At 40.2% G+C, this 17,936-nt stretch overlaps 2 protein-coding genes and 1 pseudogene across 4 annotated transcripts; 1 reads left to right on the forward strand and 2 right to left on the reverse strand.

Annotated features, from left to right (window-relative positions):
- Nucleotides 1-7,979: 7,979 nt before the first annotated feature.
- On the reverse strand, nucleotides 7,980-17,515 carry LOC120109321 (anthranilate O-methyltransferase 2-like). The gene is made up of 4 exons (XM_089926099.1): nucleotides 17,300-17,515; nucleotides 16,799-17,203; nucleotides 9,138-9,410; nucleotides 7,980-8,802 (listed from the first exon to the last, which is right to left on the reverse strand). The coding sequence occupies exons 1-4, from the start codon at nucleotides 17,372-17,374 to the stop codon at nucleotides 8,440-8,442; spliced, it is 1,116 nt and encodes a 371-aa protein (XP_089782225.1). The 5' UTR covers nucleotides 17,375-17,515; the 3' UTR covers nucleotides 7,980-8,439.
- Nucleotides 12,219-15,599, forward strand: LOC149751646 (pre-mRNA-processing factor 19 homolog 2-like). Of its 3 annotated transcripts, XM_089926102.1 has the most exons (7): nucleotides 12,219-12,332; nucleotides 12,454-12,513; nucleotides 13,807-13,875; nucleotides 14,288-14,646; nucleotides 14,802-14,853; nucleotides 15,035-15,105; nucleotides 15,218-15,599. In XM_089926102.1, the coding sequence occupies exons 4-7, from the start codon at nucleotides 14,586-14,588 to the stop codon at nucleotides 15,343-15,345; spliced, it is 312 nt and encodes a 103-aa protein (XP_089782228.1). In that variant the 5' UTR covers nucleotides 12,219-12,332; nucleotides 12,454-12,513; nucleotides 13,807-13,875; nucleotides 14,288-14,585; the 3' UTR covers nucleotides 15,346-15,599. The 3 variants fall into 3 exon arrangements, with proteins under 3 accessions (XP_089782228.1, XP_089782229.1, XP_089782227.1); XM_089926103.1 differs by having other exon boundaries at nucleotides 12,222-12,513; nucleotides 14,571-14,646; XM_089926101.1 differs by having other exon boundaries at nucleotides 12,223-12,513; nucleotides 14,142-14,646.
- Nucleotides 12,513-13,196, reverse strand: LOC120107603 (protein GRAVITROPIC IN THE LIGHT 1-like; annotated as a pseudogene).
- Nucleotides 17,516-17,936: the final 421 nt, after the last annotated feature.

Here is a 17,936-nt window from a genome sequence, read left to right on the forward strand (position 1 = left end):
AGAATTTTTTGAGATGAAAGAAAAAGTTCAGGGACAGCCGAGACGTCTCCTGATAGTCTCAGAGACGTCTCTGGCACAAACAGGAAGAACTGGCACGTCTGGAGACGTCCCCGGCTCCTGCCGAGTCGTCCCCGCGATAGCGGAGTCGACTCTCTCAGTAGCGGAGTCGACTCTCTCAGTGGCGGCAGAAAGGCAGTTTTCAAGAGACATGCGCGAGAAGTCCCCACCATACGCGGAGTCGTCCCCGCAAGTAAAAAGCAGATCTCCGGAGTCGTCCCCTAGATAGCGGAGACGGCTCTCTCAGGGTTTTCCAGAGAATGATTTTTTCGGTGATAAGGCAGCGGAGACGTCCCCTGAAAGAGCGGAGTCGACTCTCTCAGGAAATTCCAGAAGACATGTTTTTCTGAGATAAAGAAGCGGAGTCGTCCCCGAGGGAGCGGAGTCGTCCCCATTCAAAAAGTGCAAACAAGCCGAGACATCCCCGTAAAGTGCAGAGACGACCCTCTCAGCAAATCAGAAAGGCAAGGATTCAAACGGTACAATTCCAGAGTCGTCCCCGTAAAGAGCCGAGTCGTCCCCAGACAACGTAAAAAGTAAAATCTTGTAGCCGAGACGTCTCTCGTTGAAGCGGAGACGTCCCCGGAATGCCTGGAACGCGACTGACAACTTTTCAGGTTTGGTTTGAATTTCAAATCTCCTTCACTTTATCTTTAACGGCTATATTTGCTTTTTGGGCTATAAAAGGGACCTCTTAAGTGCTTCTAAACAACACTTCACCAACCCAAAGCAAAATCATTCAAGAGAGAAGAAAGAAAAAGAGGTTCAAGGGAGTTAGTGCATTCAAGTGAAGAAATCAAGTGCTTTCAAGCTTCCCAAGTGATTTCAAGCTCAACTACTCTCTTCCGCTCGTGCATTCAAAGCTCACACTCAAACCTACGCGATCCACATCGGAAGAATCACCATTTCCCACGCTTCCAACGGCAAAAGGATTCTTCCGGGTTCTATTGTTCATCATTGTCTTATTTGCTTATTTAGAGCTTTTTTAATCCTTTGTAAAATCTTCTATTGTGGTGCTTGTTCCAGTCAAGGGACTTGGAACAAGGGAAAGGCGTCCCAAGCCTAAGTGTAATTGGGGGTTTTAGGGTTTGTTGTTAGCCCGGTGTAAAACAACGAGTTGGGTAGTGAACTCGCAAAACTACCGTACTGTAATCGTGGATTATAGTGGAAATTCCCAACGGTGCTTTGGGGAGTGGATGTAGGAGCGGTGGAGGCTCCGAACCACTATAAAAGCTTGTGTTTGCGATTGCTTGTCTTCATAGCTTTATTTTTGTTTAGCTCATACATTTGTGAGTTCTATTTTTAAACAGTCAAAAGTTTTTAAAACACCCAATTCACCCCCCTCTTGGGTGACCATCTCTGGGCAACACCTAGCATCCTTTTAGATCTATCCCTATAGATATTTATACCAAGTATATAGGATGTTTCTCCCAAGTCTTTCATGGAATAGCTTTTTGATAGCCAAGTCTTGATCGATTGTAATATTGGAATATCATTTCCAATGATCAGTATGTCATCTACATACAATATTAAGAAAACAATGACACTCCTACTAGTCTTCTTGTACACACATGGTTCATCTACATTTTTGATAAAACCAAACTGTTGTATCAAAACGGATGTTCCAACTCCTCGATGCTTGCTTTAATCCATAAATGGATCTCTTGAGCTTGCATACTTGATTTGCTCTCTTACTTGAGACAAATCCTTCTAGCTGTGTCATGTAAACCTCTTCCTCAAGATATTGACATCCATCTGCCAGATTTCATGATCGTAGTATGCAGCTATTGCAAACAAATTTCGAATAGATTTAAGTATGGCAACTGGTGAAAAAGTTTCATCATAATCAATTCCTTGCTTTTGCTTGAAATCTTTTGCTACCAGTCTAGCCTTGTAGGTTTCTACTTGGCCATCTGCTCCAATCTTTTTCTTATAGATCCATTTGCAACCTATAGGGTTTACACCCTCTGGTGCATCAACCAAAGTCCATACTTGGTTGGTATACATAGAATCTATTTCGAATTTCATGGCCTCTAGCCATTTGTCAGAGTTACTACTCATGACAGCTTCCGAATAGGTCAGAGGATCATTGTTCTGAACGATGTGAGCTTCATCATTCTCAATGACAAACCATACCTCTTAGGTGCATTTCACACTCTATCTGACCTTCAAAGTGGAGATGTGTGTTGTAGTTGTACCTCATCAATGGGTACATCTGGTTGAGGAATATCTTGTGTCTCTATTTGTAGATCTTGAACTTCTTCAAGTTCAATTTTTCTATCCTTGCCTTTTTCTAAGATAAACTCTTTCTCTAAAAAAATGGCATGCCTACCTACAAAGACATTTTGTTCGGTAGGATGATAGAAGATGTATCCTATACTATCTTTAGGATAACCTACAAAAATACATTTATTTGATCTAGCACTTAACTTGTGTCCAAAATTTCTTTTGACATAAGCTTTACAGTCCCATATCTTAAGATACTTAAGATTAGTCTTCTTTCCTCTCCATATCTCATATGAAGTACTAGATACAGATTTTGATGGTACCCTGTTTAATATAAGTGCAGCAGTTTTTAGGGCAAAACTCCAGAAGAAAATAGAAAGATCTGTAAAGCACATCATGGACCGTACCATATCTAATAAAGTATGATTCCTCCATTTGGCTACACCATTTAATTGTGGCATATACGGAGGTATCCATTCAGAGAGAATGCCCTTTTCTTTAAGATGATTTAAAAACTCACTAGAAAGGTATTCACCTCCTCGATTAGATCGAAGGATTTTAATATACTTTCCAGTTTGTTTTTCAACTATTTTGATACTCTTTAAACTTATCAAAGGCTTCAGATTTATGTTTCATAAGATACACATATCCGAACCTTGATAAATCATTAGTGAATGTGATGAAGTAAGAGTATCCACCTCTAGCTGGAGTTGTCATAGGACCACATATATCTGTATACACAAGTCCTAATAACTCACTTGCCCTTTCTCCATGTCCAATGAATGGAGACTTAGTCATTTTACCCATAAGACAAGATTCACAAGTTCCTAATGATTCATAATCATAAGGATCAAAGAACTCTTCTTTGTACAACTTGTTGATTCTTGATTCGCTTATGTGACCAAGTCGGCAATGCTAAAGAAGGGTGTTATTTACTTCTTCTCTCTTTCTTTTATTGCTTTTATCAATATGAAAGACATTGTCATTAAGTAATAGAGCAAGAAGACCATTTTTCATAATGCCATTGCAATAGACTTTATTAGAAAAAGAAATTGAGCAACCATTGTTCTTTCCATTAATCTCAAATCCTTTCTTTAACAACAAAGGAATGGAAATTACATTTCTAATAATCTTGGGCATGTAATAACAATCTTCTAACTCCAGGAGCTTGCCCGACGGCAACTCCAATAAGTAGGTTCCAACAGCTTTAGCCTGGATGGACTCTCCTCCAGCGCCATAAAGCTCAAAGTCACCTTTCTTCAAACTTCTAATTCTCTGTAGTCCATGAAATGTCTTGCATATATGAAAACCACAACCGGTATCCAATACCCATGAATTTGAATTTGAAGAACTTAATAACAAACTAGCATGTAACATAAACATACCTTCTGATGCAACTCTTGCATCAGGCTTTACAGTTGCAAGAAAACTCTTGCAATTTCTTTTCCAGTGGCTTTTCTTGCCGCAATGAAAACAGGCACCTGATCCGAAGATTTTTCTTTCCTTTATTCCTCTTTATTTTACTACTTTTAGCAGCATCATCCCCTATTGATCCAAGATCAGGGGTTTTGAGGATGTAAGAAAGTTTCTCCTGAGTGAGAACAATTTTAAGATTTCTCAACCAGTCCACATAGTTCGGACCGATCAACTTGTTGGCATCTAAGATGCCTCTTAGTGATAGTGAAGATGCCATTAATGCAGAATTTTATTCTACATATATAAAGAACAAAACTAACATAAACAGACCAATCATGATGACATATATACAATTAGACTAGGACTTTATCTAATTATTATTTCCACTATTTTATCGAATATCATAGCCCTCTCCTATGATAAACGAGAAAACTTAATTTTTCTTAGTAGGGTTGAGATCCTAATTCTTCATAAAAGCCTTGTGGTTACACAACAAACCCTTATGAGTTCAAAGGTAGGAAACTCTTTCCAATTGCATCTCATGCAATTCTCAACTTTATCCTGTCCTCTTAAAACACTTATAGCCTTGTGGTTGCACAACAAACTATAATGTTTTAGTTAAGTCAAATCCCTTCATTTCTAAACAGTTATATTCAAATAATATTGCTCTTGTGGTTGCACAACAAAAGAACATATTAAAATATGTCATAAGCATCTCTATGCACCAAGACAGTATAACATCAGTCCCCATTGCAAGTCTTGTGGTTGCACAACAAACTAGCATGGATCTTGAAATAATAATGACGAGGCATGAAGGAAGGCTATTAATAGTGTTATATCAACATTAAACTTATCCATAATATGCAATCAAACAATTGGCCAGGTAAGTAGGTGGAAGGCTCCCCTTACTCAGAGAGTAAGGTCCTAATTAGAGAACCACTTTTAGTGCTTTCCTTAGACACCAATTAAATTAATTGTTCTAGAATGGGTTAGCTCAAAGTTTTTCAACACTATGACTTAATATAATTTTTATTGAGGGCTAACTGGTCTCTAGCACATTCTTTTAATTGTAACATATATTTAACATGTCTAAAATAAACTATCATGCACAATGGCTATCTCATAGCATGTATAAATCATAAGTAATTGATTGAATTAATTAACATGTTTCAACTATCTTCATATGAAAAATTCCATTTCATGACATTTTATTACATATCATATCATATATCAATCATACATTTCAGCAATTCACTAAGCATATGACATTACTATCTCATAGTAAATTAATAATCATACATCATGCATAATTATTTGATTGAACCAATTAAGGACGGCTCTGATACCACTGAAGGGGGAGTCTCCACTCCTACATGGGTTCGGTCCTATTAAAAATAGGGTGACACCCATGTATAACTATCAGAGCACGCATCTCTATACACCTCCGGACGGAGGGCCACGCTTCGTCACACGATCACGCATGAGAGTTTTCGGAGATCGGTCACAACTCTTGGACCTTTGCTCTGATACCACTGAAGGGTTCCAATCATATCATGATGGGCAGCGGAAGCTAGAGATTTTAAAAATTTCTTAATAAAGTCCATTGACATGAAATCCTTATAAGCCTAGATCACCTTAATAGTAACAATCAAACAATATAAATATAAATGCTGAAATAGAAGAATACTTATAACGCTAGATCTAAGTTTATAGAATCTCCACGAGGCGTCCAAGTGTCCGCCCTCCAACGGTGATCCACACGAAAACTCGATCAAGATTTTAGCTCCAAAGATTTTTGATCCTTAATGCTGAATCCTTCCAAAGGATTTAAATTGGCTTGCTTTCTCTTCTCTCTTATTTTTTTTCACCTTTCTAAATCACTTCTAATCTTTTTGTCCTAAAGAAGACCTCCTTGTCTTGGCTTAGGACACTCTAGAAGTAATGCTAGAAAGAGACAATGGCTTGTAAGAAAGAAGGGATAAGGGAGAGAGAATGCTATGGAGTTGGAATGGAGAATACAGTGGAATGGCTCCTTATTTATAGATGTGAAGGGATGCATCCTAGCCATCCCTTCATGCATCAAAGGGTGTGATAAGAGGATGCCAACAAGAGAGAGAGGGAGGCGTATCAAGCTTTAGAAAAAGCCGTATCTAATGATACACTTCTTTCTCACGTCTCCCTCTTAAATCCTGATGATCCAAGGGCCCAAATGCAGGGAACCAAAGCCAATGGTCCAGATCTAGGCGCCATCTAATGGTCCAGATCAAGGCATCATCATCTAGGGTGCCATCCAATGGTCCAGAAGCAAGATGACATCACCAATGGTCCAGATTTAGGCGCTGAGCAATGGTCCAGATCTTTCATCCATGGAGCCATCTAGTGGTCCAGATTCAGGCGCTGAGCAATGGTCCAGATCTTTCATCCAGGGAGCTATCTAGTGGTTCAGATTCAGGCGCTGACCAATGGTCTAGATTATTCATTCAGGGAGCCATCCAATGGTCCAGAATAAGACGCCAACCAGTGGACCAGATCCTTCATCCAGGAAGCCATCCAATGGTCCAGATGAAGGCGCCAACCAGTGGACCAGATCCTTCATCCAGGAAGCGATCAATGGTCCAGAAGTGAAGGCCCTATCAAACCTAATCCAATTGTGTTTAACCAACTTAAATGAAAAATTAAACCTAATCAAATCAGGTCTAATTAAAGCCAAATGGGTTCCAACTCTTGGCTAACCTATATTAGGTCATGATCTAATCATATTAGATCAATCTAATCTAAGAATCAAATTCGAATTTAATTTGAATCAGGAGCTAGGGTTTGCAACACCTGCTAGGATGTTTATCTTGCAAACATGATCTAATCTAATTAGACCCTTGATAAGTTTTTTTGTGTGTGACCTATTGGGTTCCATACTTAGCCAGCAATAGGTGTGAGTGCGAGTTGACCCAACTTGATTAGAACTCTTCTAATCGATTTAAATCCAAACTGCGCGAACCCGAACTTAACCATTAGAATCCTTTCTAATTGGTGATCGAATTAAACTCTTTAATTCGATCAAACCTATAAGACAAGATTGACGTCTAGCAACGTGTCATGTCTATCCGAAAAATATGGAATTTGGTGGAAATACCAAAAATACCCTTCAGTGGCAAGTTACCGTGCAATTCAATCCTTTAATCAAACTGCATCCCGAATATGTATATGAGTATGAATATATGTCAAACTCAATTTCATATTCATATATTTCTCAATCTTCTAATGATAATTCGAATAATAAAACATTAGAAACTCTTTTTAATTTTCATTGTGCTTTGCTCAAAGGCTCCCTGAATTATCATATGATTGGAATAAATAGGATGCGATCTTCTCTTACTAGAAGTAATTAATTTCTTGTTGATCTACTTATAACCTTCGTACACAATCCACCATATCCAGAAGACCTCATACATAACTTATTGTCATGAATGAGTGAAAACCAAAATATGGATTTATGTGCACAAGATACTATCGTGATCTCAGATCAAAGGATCAGTTGCACAACTCCCACTAAGAGAATCATCATTTGACATGTAAGTAAGACTTCATAAGATTTCTCTTTGTAGGTCAATTCAGTGAACTCATTCCTCTAATGAGCACCCATATGTTTGTATTAGTGTCTCCACACAAGTGATTGTGAGATCAATCACCCTCTACATTGAGCATACATAAGATGTGCCAGTCTTTTCGGTAAACATTGATCCCTGACTCAATGTACCAATGACTGAAAATATTTAAGATTAGAATTTTAGGTCTCACTAGTATGATCCCATCATAGCCTCAAAATCATTACCCTAATCTAAGGGGTTTATCACAAATATAATCAACAACATATGATAAAACACAATGCCTTTATTCGAATTTAAATGTCATGTACATGATTTGGAAAATTAAAAGAAAATCCTTCGCAATACATATTGCGATTGGCTTATAGGGCATCTATTCTTTCAGCTGCACCATCTGAACTAGCAGCACCAACTGCTTTTGTCAAGTTACAAGCTACGACGCAATTCTGGTATGCTCTTTCTGAAACTGATAATGTTTAATTCTATGGAATTTTCTATACTTGACCGAACAAGACAAATTTCAGTGATTTCAACCATATCGAATGATCTTTCGAATTAGTCACAGAAAAGAGAAGATAGGAGTCGTGAACAAGAAAAGCAAAGACCATTAAAGGAGCCCAAGTATTGGAATAGCAGGCTGTAGATTTCTCTCAAATAAAAGTTCATACTAAATTATATTATTTTGCTTAATATAGAATAGATACTCCTAAACCTTAACTTTTATATAAAAATTTATGAAAAATAGAGACAAAGTTGTCTCTCAGGTTTTATTACTTATCCGCCCTAGTCTTGCAAATCAAGTTTTTGGATAGCCAACAAACTAGTATTTTTGTAAATTGAACTTGTGCTTTGCTGCAGCATCACTCTTTAAATAAACACATCTGATAAAATTTCAGGATTTGTCATCAATTTCTCTATTTTGAATAAGTGTAAAAATTAGCAAACATTATCAATAGAAAAAAAAGAACAAAAGAAAGCATTACAGAAAGTAGGAAACAAGCTTCCATTTTATACTAATAATGATTCATTCTTTTCTAAATACCATTACAACCATTAAGGACATAATCAATATTTTTATTGATTTTCCATCATGACAAGTGAATTGTACCGATGGATTATTATAGATCCAAATTGATCCTCACACTTTTGTCTTCAAAGCAATGACAAAAATAGGAAGCTTGGTCTTCTCCTCCAAGAGGTGCCTTGCAACATTCTTTGCATATCTTGAGAATAAATCATCAAGTATCTGCTCCCCAAAGCTACGTGCAATCATGGGTTCTATTAGTGCTCTTATAGACTTTGCCACATTTTCTCCGCTTATAATATTGTCGTATATGCGATCATCACTAGAGTCATCAAATGGATCCCAGTTCGACTTGAATATTTCTACTCGATCGAGATCAAAAAATCCTACACTTTGTATCACTGCCCTCACCTCCTCCATAGAAGGTGTGTAAAAAGGCAAATTGAAGGCATCCACCTTTTTCTTTTGCAAGATACCCTGTATTCAATAATCAACACATTTCAAAGAATCGGTTGTTAATATATATACGCAGCAAATTAAATAGCATTTTAACAATAAAAACATAAAAGATATTGTGGATCTCTTTTTAGCCCCCGATGGGAATGTCCCCTTAACCAAACGAACTCAAAGTATTGGATTAGAAATCATCTTTCTATATCAATTCTCTTATCTTTCTATCCCTCTCAACTCTCTTTCCATTGGCCTTCTTGTTAAATGCTTTCTTCCAAGAGAGATATCACAAAGATATGAATGAAGTCCGGCACCCAAAACACAGGTATAGTACCATAAGTTTATAAAAGAGGAGAACATACCTCTAGGACCATAGCATTGAGTGCCTCAGCCAGTAGTCCCCAAAGCTGGCTCAGTTCTCCACTTGGTGCATATTTGTTAGTCCTTCCTAAAAACGATAGGACCATTCGTCCTCCGAAACCAAGTTCTTGAAAACGAGACTTGAGAAATGTCGTGAAGTCTCTGCGGTATTGCTCTTGATATGATTCCACCACAGTAGGTGGACTTGTCTCTGATATGTAAATGTTTTCCTTGTTTAATGGAACACCAGTTTTACTCTCAACTCCTGGAGGAACCTAGAGTTTCAAAATTAAAATCAGTATCCTGAAATATTAAATGACATATGGTTGCAAAAATAAGAAATGTCTCTGTATGGTACCATTCGAAATCAAGTGATGCCGCTTGGTTTGGAGCAACACATACCAATTTGGCTTATATGTCAAATCGAACATTATTATTGCATGTTGCCATACTAGTAGGGTATAGCATGATCAATATGGGACGGCACAAAAGTCTGTCTGATCATATGATACATCTCATTAGAAGCCAAGAGGTGACACTTCTTATGGTAGGTATTTACCATTTTACTACTATCTTGGATTGAATATGGAACTTCTTTTATGAAGATTTTCTCGTCAATGAGTATGGCTAGGGTATCAATAGAGGCCGATAACCTACTAACCTCACCTAAAATCAACACAAAATATTGGGTTTTGATATGAAAAGCAAACCGGTGGGTTTGGATTCTGAGTTTAGACCCAGAATTTTTTTGGCTCAGGTATTTGATTAGGTAGGTCTATACCCAAAAACATGAATTCGATTGGATTAAAATATTCATATATGTATACACACACACATATATATTCATATATATACTTACATATATATATATATATATATATATATATATATATATATATATATATACACATTCATGTATATATATCTGTGCATCTATAATTTGTTTAATTGTAAAAGAAAAAATCAAGGAGAGAAGCGAGATCATAATCAATCGTGTTCCACCAAATTGTTATCCATGTCATTTGTTATTCTCCATTTTATAGTATATTTTTTATTATTTAATACTTATATTGATCTCCATTATTTTAGAATCTTTTCCATTCTTCACGTCTTTTAGTCGCATGGATGCTTAGGTAACAAAAGAGTTGAAAAAGTTCCTTCTTTTAGCTATAATTTTAATATTTTTATATATTCATGTTTCACAACTCATAAGGTAGCATTTTGGGATTTAAAAAATTAAAACATAGTAAAATTGCTTGTTGAACATCCAATTTCTACCCAAAATCAAATTTAATACATGACCCTTTTGAGATCCAATACTGATTATGGATATAAAGTATTAATTAGGTTTGAGTTTATATATAGTAAATCTAACCTAAACTCAACCCATTGACACCCACGGTATATGCAATTTGTTTCTGGAAAGAATCTCATTTTACATTTGTTTAATTTAAAAGATATATTTTCTCTTAGTTTTACCGGTTTACAGATTTTTTAGTTATAAAAAATATTTTATTATTATTACTATTTGTTTAGAAGGAAGGAGGGAGATGTTAGGTGTGACGGTGTCCCCCACCTTAATATATTCAGAAATATAATGTACAGTGGTCAGAGCTTGTGTTACAAAAGTCCAGTGGTGCATTTAAGGATCTTAGACCCAAAAAAGCCCTATGAAAAAAACATCAAAGAGGAGATTAGGAGGTTTGGCTAGATGCTTGTTTGTACAAGGTAAGAGGTATAAGTATGAGAACTCATGCGGATACGCATTTAGTCCCATATTGACTCCTCCCTTGGTAAATTTTGATAATATATAGGACTAAGAAATCTAAATTATCTTTTGGGCTAGCTTTTTAGGTAAGATCCTCGATCGTTACAAGTAGTTTCGGATCAAACCTGATCATGACCTATGTCAATTAAAGAATACCGCAATAATAGAATCATAAGGGATTGATTACAGATTGATCATGATATTTATGATTATATCTAGATTCTTAGCCTGATGAAAAGTGTCAGTGCCGACATATTTAATTAGTCCTCCACCGACTTGCTTAGGATAGAAATTAAGTACTTATTTATCCAAAAACTCAAATAATATTTTCAACATGAATGATATACCGGTGGGTGCCGCATCATATGCTAGACCTGCCAATCCCAAAATGAAAGTCATCATTGCTCAACGAAGGCACATGGTTCTTACAGTCTATGCATCAGGGCTCGGAGTCCCCGACGCTTTGTCAGGTGGTGGTTCGAGCGAGCTGTACCGCCTACCAAATCTGGTTGGCCAAGAACGCTCGTACATTCGGCGAACGATATATGTCGCCAAGATTTGTGGTCGAGAGTGCCCGCTGTCAGGCGGCAGAGTTGTGTCACATCACCCCCGCTGGAGCGACCTTGATAGCTCAGGACATCTGGAGCTCCCACTCTGCTTCGATCGGCAGCATCCCGCACGGTGTTTTCAACCTGGGAGCCCCCACCCCCGAGCTTCTTCAAGGTCAACTTTGATGGGTCAGTCCTAGATGGTGGCACTAGGGGAGGCGCGGGTTTCGTTATTCGGGACCCGTCTGCCAGGGTTGTGGCTGCTAAGGGTAGTCAGCTATTTGACACCTCGGTGCCGAGTGCGGAGCTGAGAGCTGCTTGGGCGGGCCTTTGCCACGCCCGGTATGTGTTATAGGCTAGGTCTGTCATCCTGGAGGGTGATTCTGTTACCATTATCAGTTGGATTCAGGGGGGTCCTAGGGGTGACGGTACAGACCATCCCTTGCTCCAGGACATTTGGGCTGTGGTGATGGATGGATGGGCCTTTCAGGCCAAGTATATTTACCGTGAAGCCAATGATGCGGCGGATTGGGTGGTTGCGTACACTACAGAAAATGTGGGTTTTGCCGACCATATTTTCCCGACGCTAGGGAAAAGCGTCGGGAAAGGTTGGCTCAGCGCCAACCTTTGCCGACGCTTTGGTTTAGCGTCGGTAAATCTGGAACAATAACGACGCTTTAAAGCGTCGTTACAACATTGCGAAACAACGACGCTTTTAAGCGTCGTTATAAAACATCCCTAGCTCCGCGCCGTCGACCTCCTCCTCCTCCTCTTTGTTTTTAACGCTCGCTCGGCCCCCTCTCCTCATACTCTCTCGGTTGAGCCCCATCCCTAGCCCCGATTCCGCTTCTCCGCCGCCGTCGACCTCGCCGCCGTCTGAGGTAAGCCTCCCATTCTCCTTCTCCTCCTCCTCCTCCTCCTCCTCCTCTTTGTTTTCTTCTTGTTTTTAACGCTCGCCCGGCCCCCTCTCGTCATCCTCTCTCGGTTGAGCCCCATCCCTAGCCCCGATCGGCGATCGACGATTCCGCTTCTCCGCCGCCGTCGACCTCGCCGCCGTCTGAGGTAAGCCTCCCATTCTCCTTCTCTTCCTCCTCCTCCTCCTCCTCCTCCTCCTCTTTGTTTTCTTCTTGTCAACCAAATCCTATAGGATTAAGATTCTCCTCCGCCTCAGCGTCCTTCCTGTCGATGTCGTATTGGAGCTCGTTGACGACGGCGTCGAAGGTGCGGAGGAGGTTCTGGTTCTCCTGCACCTGAGCCTGCAAATGGGACATTTGAGGGGAAGAACCGGCCTAGGGCTAGGGCCAGGGTTCTGGAAGTAGCAGTGCTTCAAGTCGGATAGGCGGCGGAGGTGGGAGACCGCGGCGCGGTCGGCAGAGTGGACAACGTCAGGCAGGAGGGGGGAGTGGGCGGTCTGGAGGTGGAGGTAGGCGGCCTGGAAGGAGGAGAGGGTGGCGAAGAGGGCGGGGATTAGGGTTTCGGGGTCAGGCTTCGGGGTTTGGGGGAGAGAATCGGGCTTGAGGACGACGACGCGCTGGCCGGTGATGATCTCTTCGGGGGCGGGGTCGAGATCGACGGCGGCGGAGATGCTCTCCCTCTCCTCCTCCTCCTCCTCGTCCTCAGCAAAGAACTCGATGGTTTTGGTTTTGAAGGCTAGTGCGAATTTCTGAAGCATTTTGGGAGAGAGAAGGAGCGGTCCGAGTCCATATGACTCGAATTGAAGTGGGTGTAAGGGGAACCGAGGTCGAATTGAAGGGGAATCTCTACGGAGGGTTTACCACTCCTGATGTAGTTACTAGGGCAAAGGATGAGATGCCCTCATGGAGGGGCCTGGTGGTCCATTGGCTGGAATGATTCCTTTTAACCCAGAGGAATTGCGTTCTCTCCGGTGAGAACATTGAGATAGGATCGACATGGAAACTGGGAGATTGTTGCTCCAAAGGGTCTTCTATGGAAAAGGCCTCCCTAGAATGCACCTTTGGCTCTTCCACGTCCTCTTCTGCCCCTCATGGTTCTCCTATTCCGTCTTTGGGGAGAAGAGGTCGATGCCACAAGTTTGATATTTGAGTCTTCATTCCATATGACTGTTAATTTTAAGAATTACCATCAAATGACAGCATGAAGGGCTGTTGGCTTGTGATCATCACATTAGAAGGGCTCTTCGGATCCCTGAGTTTGGCTACTTTTCAATGTTATTTGGCAATAACTTGATCCTTTAAAGACCCTATGCATTAATTTCTGTATGGTAATAAGTTTAAGAATGGTGTTAAGGGTATGGTAATAAGTTTATTTGTCATGTTATCTGCTGTATCTCTTCAGCAATGATATATAATTTCCTTGGTTTTTAAAATATTACAGCCTCATTGGAATGATTTGGATGTAAATCAGCATGTGAACAATGTCAAATACGTTGGCTGGATTCTTGAGGTACTTCAGATGCCATAGCTCATAGACTGATTTCTTATTACATATTTTCGGTTTTTATGTGTTTATCTAATTTCTTTACACATTGAACAGCTTTGCCAAATGTGACTTTTGTATAGTGTGAGTATTGAAATGCTCGTCTGTTGATTTTCTTAGTTTTCATACTTACAGTGTTTACTTCAGCATCAGCATCTTATGCATGGATAATTCTTTATGCGTTTGGACATCCACCAATGTAACATTAGCTATCATGGCTTGCATTTGTGCAGGATGTTCCATGAGCTTTAATAGAAATTTAGCTAATCTTGCGGGGGAAGTGTGTATATATAACTTGTTTCTAACTTTTCTCAGATAGATGGCTTGTATTTTTTTTTTATTCCTTTTGAGAATATAGCGGTTATTCACCATCACTCAGGTTTGAACCCGACATCTCTCACTTGGAAAGAAAGGCACCAAAGCTGGTGGTAGATGGCTGTTATATCTGATGCTGCTATCTTGTATAAAATTGTTTCTGGTGATTCATCAGTTTGATGGCGTTTGGATGGTTAAGACAATTCTGTATTATAATCGTATACGTACTGCATTTTCATAAGATTTCTTATTTTGGACCTTCCATTTGCTCCTTTGGATCTTCCCTCTGCTTCTCTAGTTGTATTGCTGGTACAATCTGAAGTTCCCTGAATCTATGTTTCTGGTAGAGTGCTCCTGTATGGATGTTGGAGAGCTACGAGGGAGTGTGGGAGGGACTCTCACCGCCGGCATTACATGATAATGGTATTCTAAATTACATGATAATGGTATTCTAAATTTCTGGTGTTCATATTCCTGTCTTAGTAGTATGTGGAACTCTTGTCTATATGTTAGTTCTTCCCGGGCTAATTAGTTTAAGCATTTTTACTAATGCATAGAAAGTATGCTGTTATTTGCAGTGGAATTCGACTATAGTGGAAACTATCTTGCAATTGCGGGTTCGGATGTAAGGTATATGCTTCTCAGGAAAACTCCTTTGTAGAATAATTTGTCTCAGAATTATGTTACATGTAAGGGATGATGATCAGATGCTTCCACAACATGGGAGTCTGGGGCACACTTGCCAAAAAGCCTTTTCTATCCAATTCTTTCTGGTGATTGATCAGGTTTATTTTCAAATGGATTGGTGCAGGGTCTACCAAGTTGCCAGTGTAAAGATGGAATGGAATCAGATTAAGACACTCGCTGATTTATCAGGCACAGGTCTAGATACGTTATACGCTTTTTATTATCATAAATTTTGCCAATCATTTTAACAATCGATATATATTCTTTTGCTCGGTCTCACGTTTTATCGGCTGTCTTCCATGGCCAGGAAAAGTGACATGCGTTAAGTTTGGAGCGGATGCAAAATACATGGCTGTTGGTTCTATGGACCGTAATCTCCGAATCTTTGGGCTCCCAGGGGATGGCCCAGAGGAACCCAGATCACCAGATCACTGATTTCAAACTTACAGAGAAGCCAGAGTCGAGATTCTTTGCGTTATCACTTAATCCTTTGCTGCTCATGGGGACGCTGCACGCCCCTGGGCTCGAGATCAGCAGTTAACCGTTGGATGCCCCCCCTTGTAATTTAAGTGCAACCAAGATCCTGGATGGAAGCCCTGAATATGGCATTTTATTTTGATGATGTCCCGTAAAACATGTTGTATTCGTAGTTTTGAGTCACCGGTGAAAAAGCGCATAAACTTATTCTATCTGTGATTCTTGACATTGTTGCTTGTCCGATTGTCTTGATTGCTTGGGAACAATCTATGTTCTAGTTTCATTTGTGAAAGGCTTTCAAACAAAGGTTCAAAGAAAGGGGAAAAGTACAAATGCTTGATGCAACCGGATGTCTCAGCGGCCCGTCGTCCGACAGGGAAGCATGCGACCATGATAAAATAGTGGTGCGGGTGGGTGACTGGGGCAACTGACAAGCCATGCGAAAATGTATCGTCGACAGGCATTGATATTGGGAACATGGGTCTATTCCGACGCTTTTAAGCGTCGGAATATTAAAAAAACACGTCTCACCCCTTATACGGGTCGGATTATTAAAAAACAACGACGCTTAAAAGCGTCGGGCTAGACCAACGTTCTCGCCGACGCTTATAAGCGTCGGAGTCTTTTAAAAAAACGACGCTTAAAAGCGTCGGGATAGACCAACGACGCTTTTTTGACGCGTCGGGTTAAACCCGACCCACGCCCACCTGCCCGACGTGTGACCCAAGCTTTGTGAAGCGTGGGCTGGAAATTCACCGACGCTTATAAGCGTCGGGAGAGACCAAAAAAAGCGTCGGGAGATACCCTTTCTTTTGTAGTGGTACGTAGCTAGTCCTTCCGGAGGTACTTTGTGGACTGGAGATGGGGAGCTGCCTTTGGCACTCCAAGGTATCCTATTTTTTGACTTTATTGGGGATATCCGTACCCGTCAGGTATGATCCACCCGTATTAGCAAAAAAAAAAGGCACATGGTTTAGCGGGTTCCATGTGATATAATACATCGGCGGCTTCGGATTTTATCTTTGGTGTGAAAAAGTGATTCACCTTTTTTTTTCACAATATTCACTGTTGGATCACACAACAGCCGCTACAAGAATCGTGCAAACAGACGGAAGAGAGTTTGGAGTGCTTCGAGAAGTATACGATGCATGATCCAACAGTTTGATGTCGTGAAAAAAATATTAATCATTCTTTCATACCAAAGAGACAGCCGGAGCCGTGGGTTGCCGTGTGACACTGGGATCTGCTGATTCATGTGTAGCCAATTGATTAAAAAATGGGTGTGCAAGGAGTCTTATGTGATTTACCGGAAAAGAAAAATTATTATATGCACATTTAACAAAAAGAAAAAAAGAAAAAATAGAGAGTATCATATATATGCAGGTATAGAAAAAGAAGGAAAGATGCAAACCTGAGAGAGCCACATGAGACAGTAGGAAGAGTGGAAGAAATGAACGCTTCGAGAGGGGAAAAGCCTCCCATAGAAAGAGCCAGGCACTCCCACAACATAGAACGGCGGAATCCGCTCTTGCTTCTCTTCCTTTAATTTCTCCTCGTGTACTTCCAAAGACTGAAAAATACTGTTGAAGTCATTCCCCGGGAGATCGTTCAAGAAGAACAGGATCTCCGGCGGGGGCCGTCCCAGCCGTCGGCTCTGATCGTCCACGATATCGATGGCCTCGAGAACCACATGAAATGCGTTAGGACCAGAAGAGCAACCCAAGTCAGCCACCACCATGCTCTCAGGCAGGGCAGTCTTATAGACCTCTCTCAAGGCCTCCTCCACTATGGGCTTTGCTTCAAATATTGCCTTCTCCTGGGAAAATTCACAAGCAGAAGGTTAGAAATGGACTTGATACTTAATGTAAACCTTGGGATAGAATGAGGAGGCTAAGGAAGATCGATGACTGACTTGAACCCTGGAGTTGGTGGTGGTCTCTCCAGCACCTCCAACCATGTGAAGAACTTGCTCTACCTTCATCCCCATTCCTTCTAATAAACGCTTCTAATTGCCTCCTCTCTGAACTTGCTCTACGCTAGTTCTCGCGGTTTGGTGTGCTCGCTCTCAGCCATGAGGGCCTATTTATAGCTGGACGTACCTGTTTCACGTGTGAAGTAAACGTCGTAAGTGCTGATGTCTAATGCCTGACGTTACGCCCTTCGCGTCACATTTTGGGAATTTCATGCGGCTGGTACGCATGGCAGATTTTATGGATAGAAATTTTGCTGATGCACATTTGACACGTCTTCTCGTTATAATATAAAAAAAGAGGGAATGTATCAATAATTTATATTTATTTTTATATTTTATAATTGCTATTACAATAATATATACATCAATACATACTCTAACGATATGGCAACTAAGAAAATACCATAACAAGATACTAAATGTGTTCAATATGTCCTCTCAAACTTAAGATGGTAAAGTAGAATCTAACTTAAGTGTGAAAATCAGATCATAAAAGCGGCAAAGTAGATGCACTTTGATGAAAATATTAGCTATCTGATCAACTGAGTTTATTGAAAAAAACCGTGAATTAAGTATC

Source organism: Phoenix dactylifera, chromosome 11 (genome assembly GCF_051530095.1).
Source record: "Phoenix dactylifera cultivar Ajwa chromosome 11, Ajwa_hap1_PhDact_Kaust_v1.1, whole genome shotgun sequence".
NCBI lineage: Eukaryota > Viridiplantae > Streptophyta > Magnoliopsida > Arecales > Arecaceae > Phoenix > Phoenix dactylifera.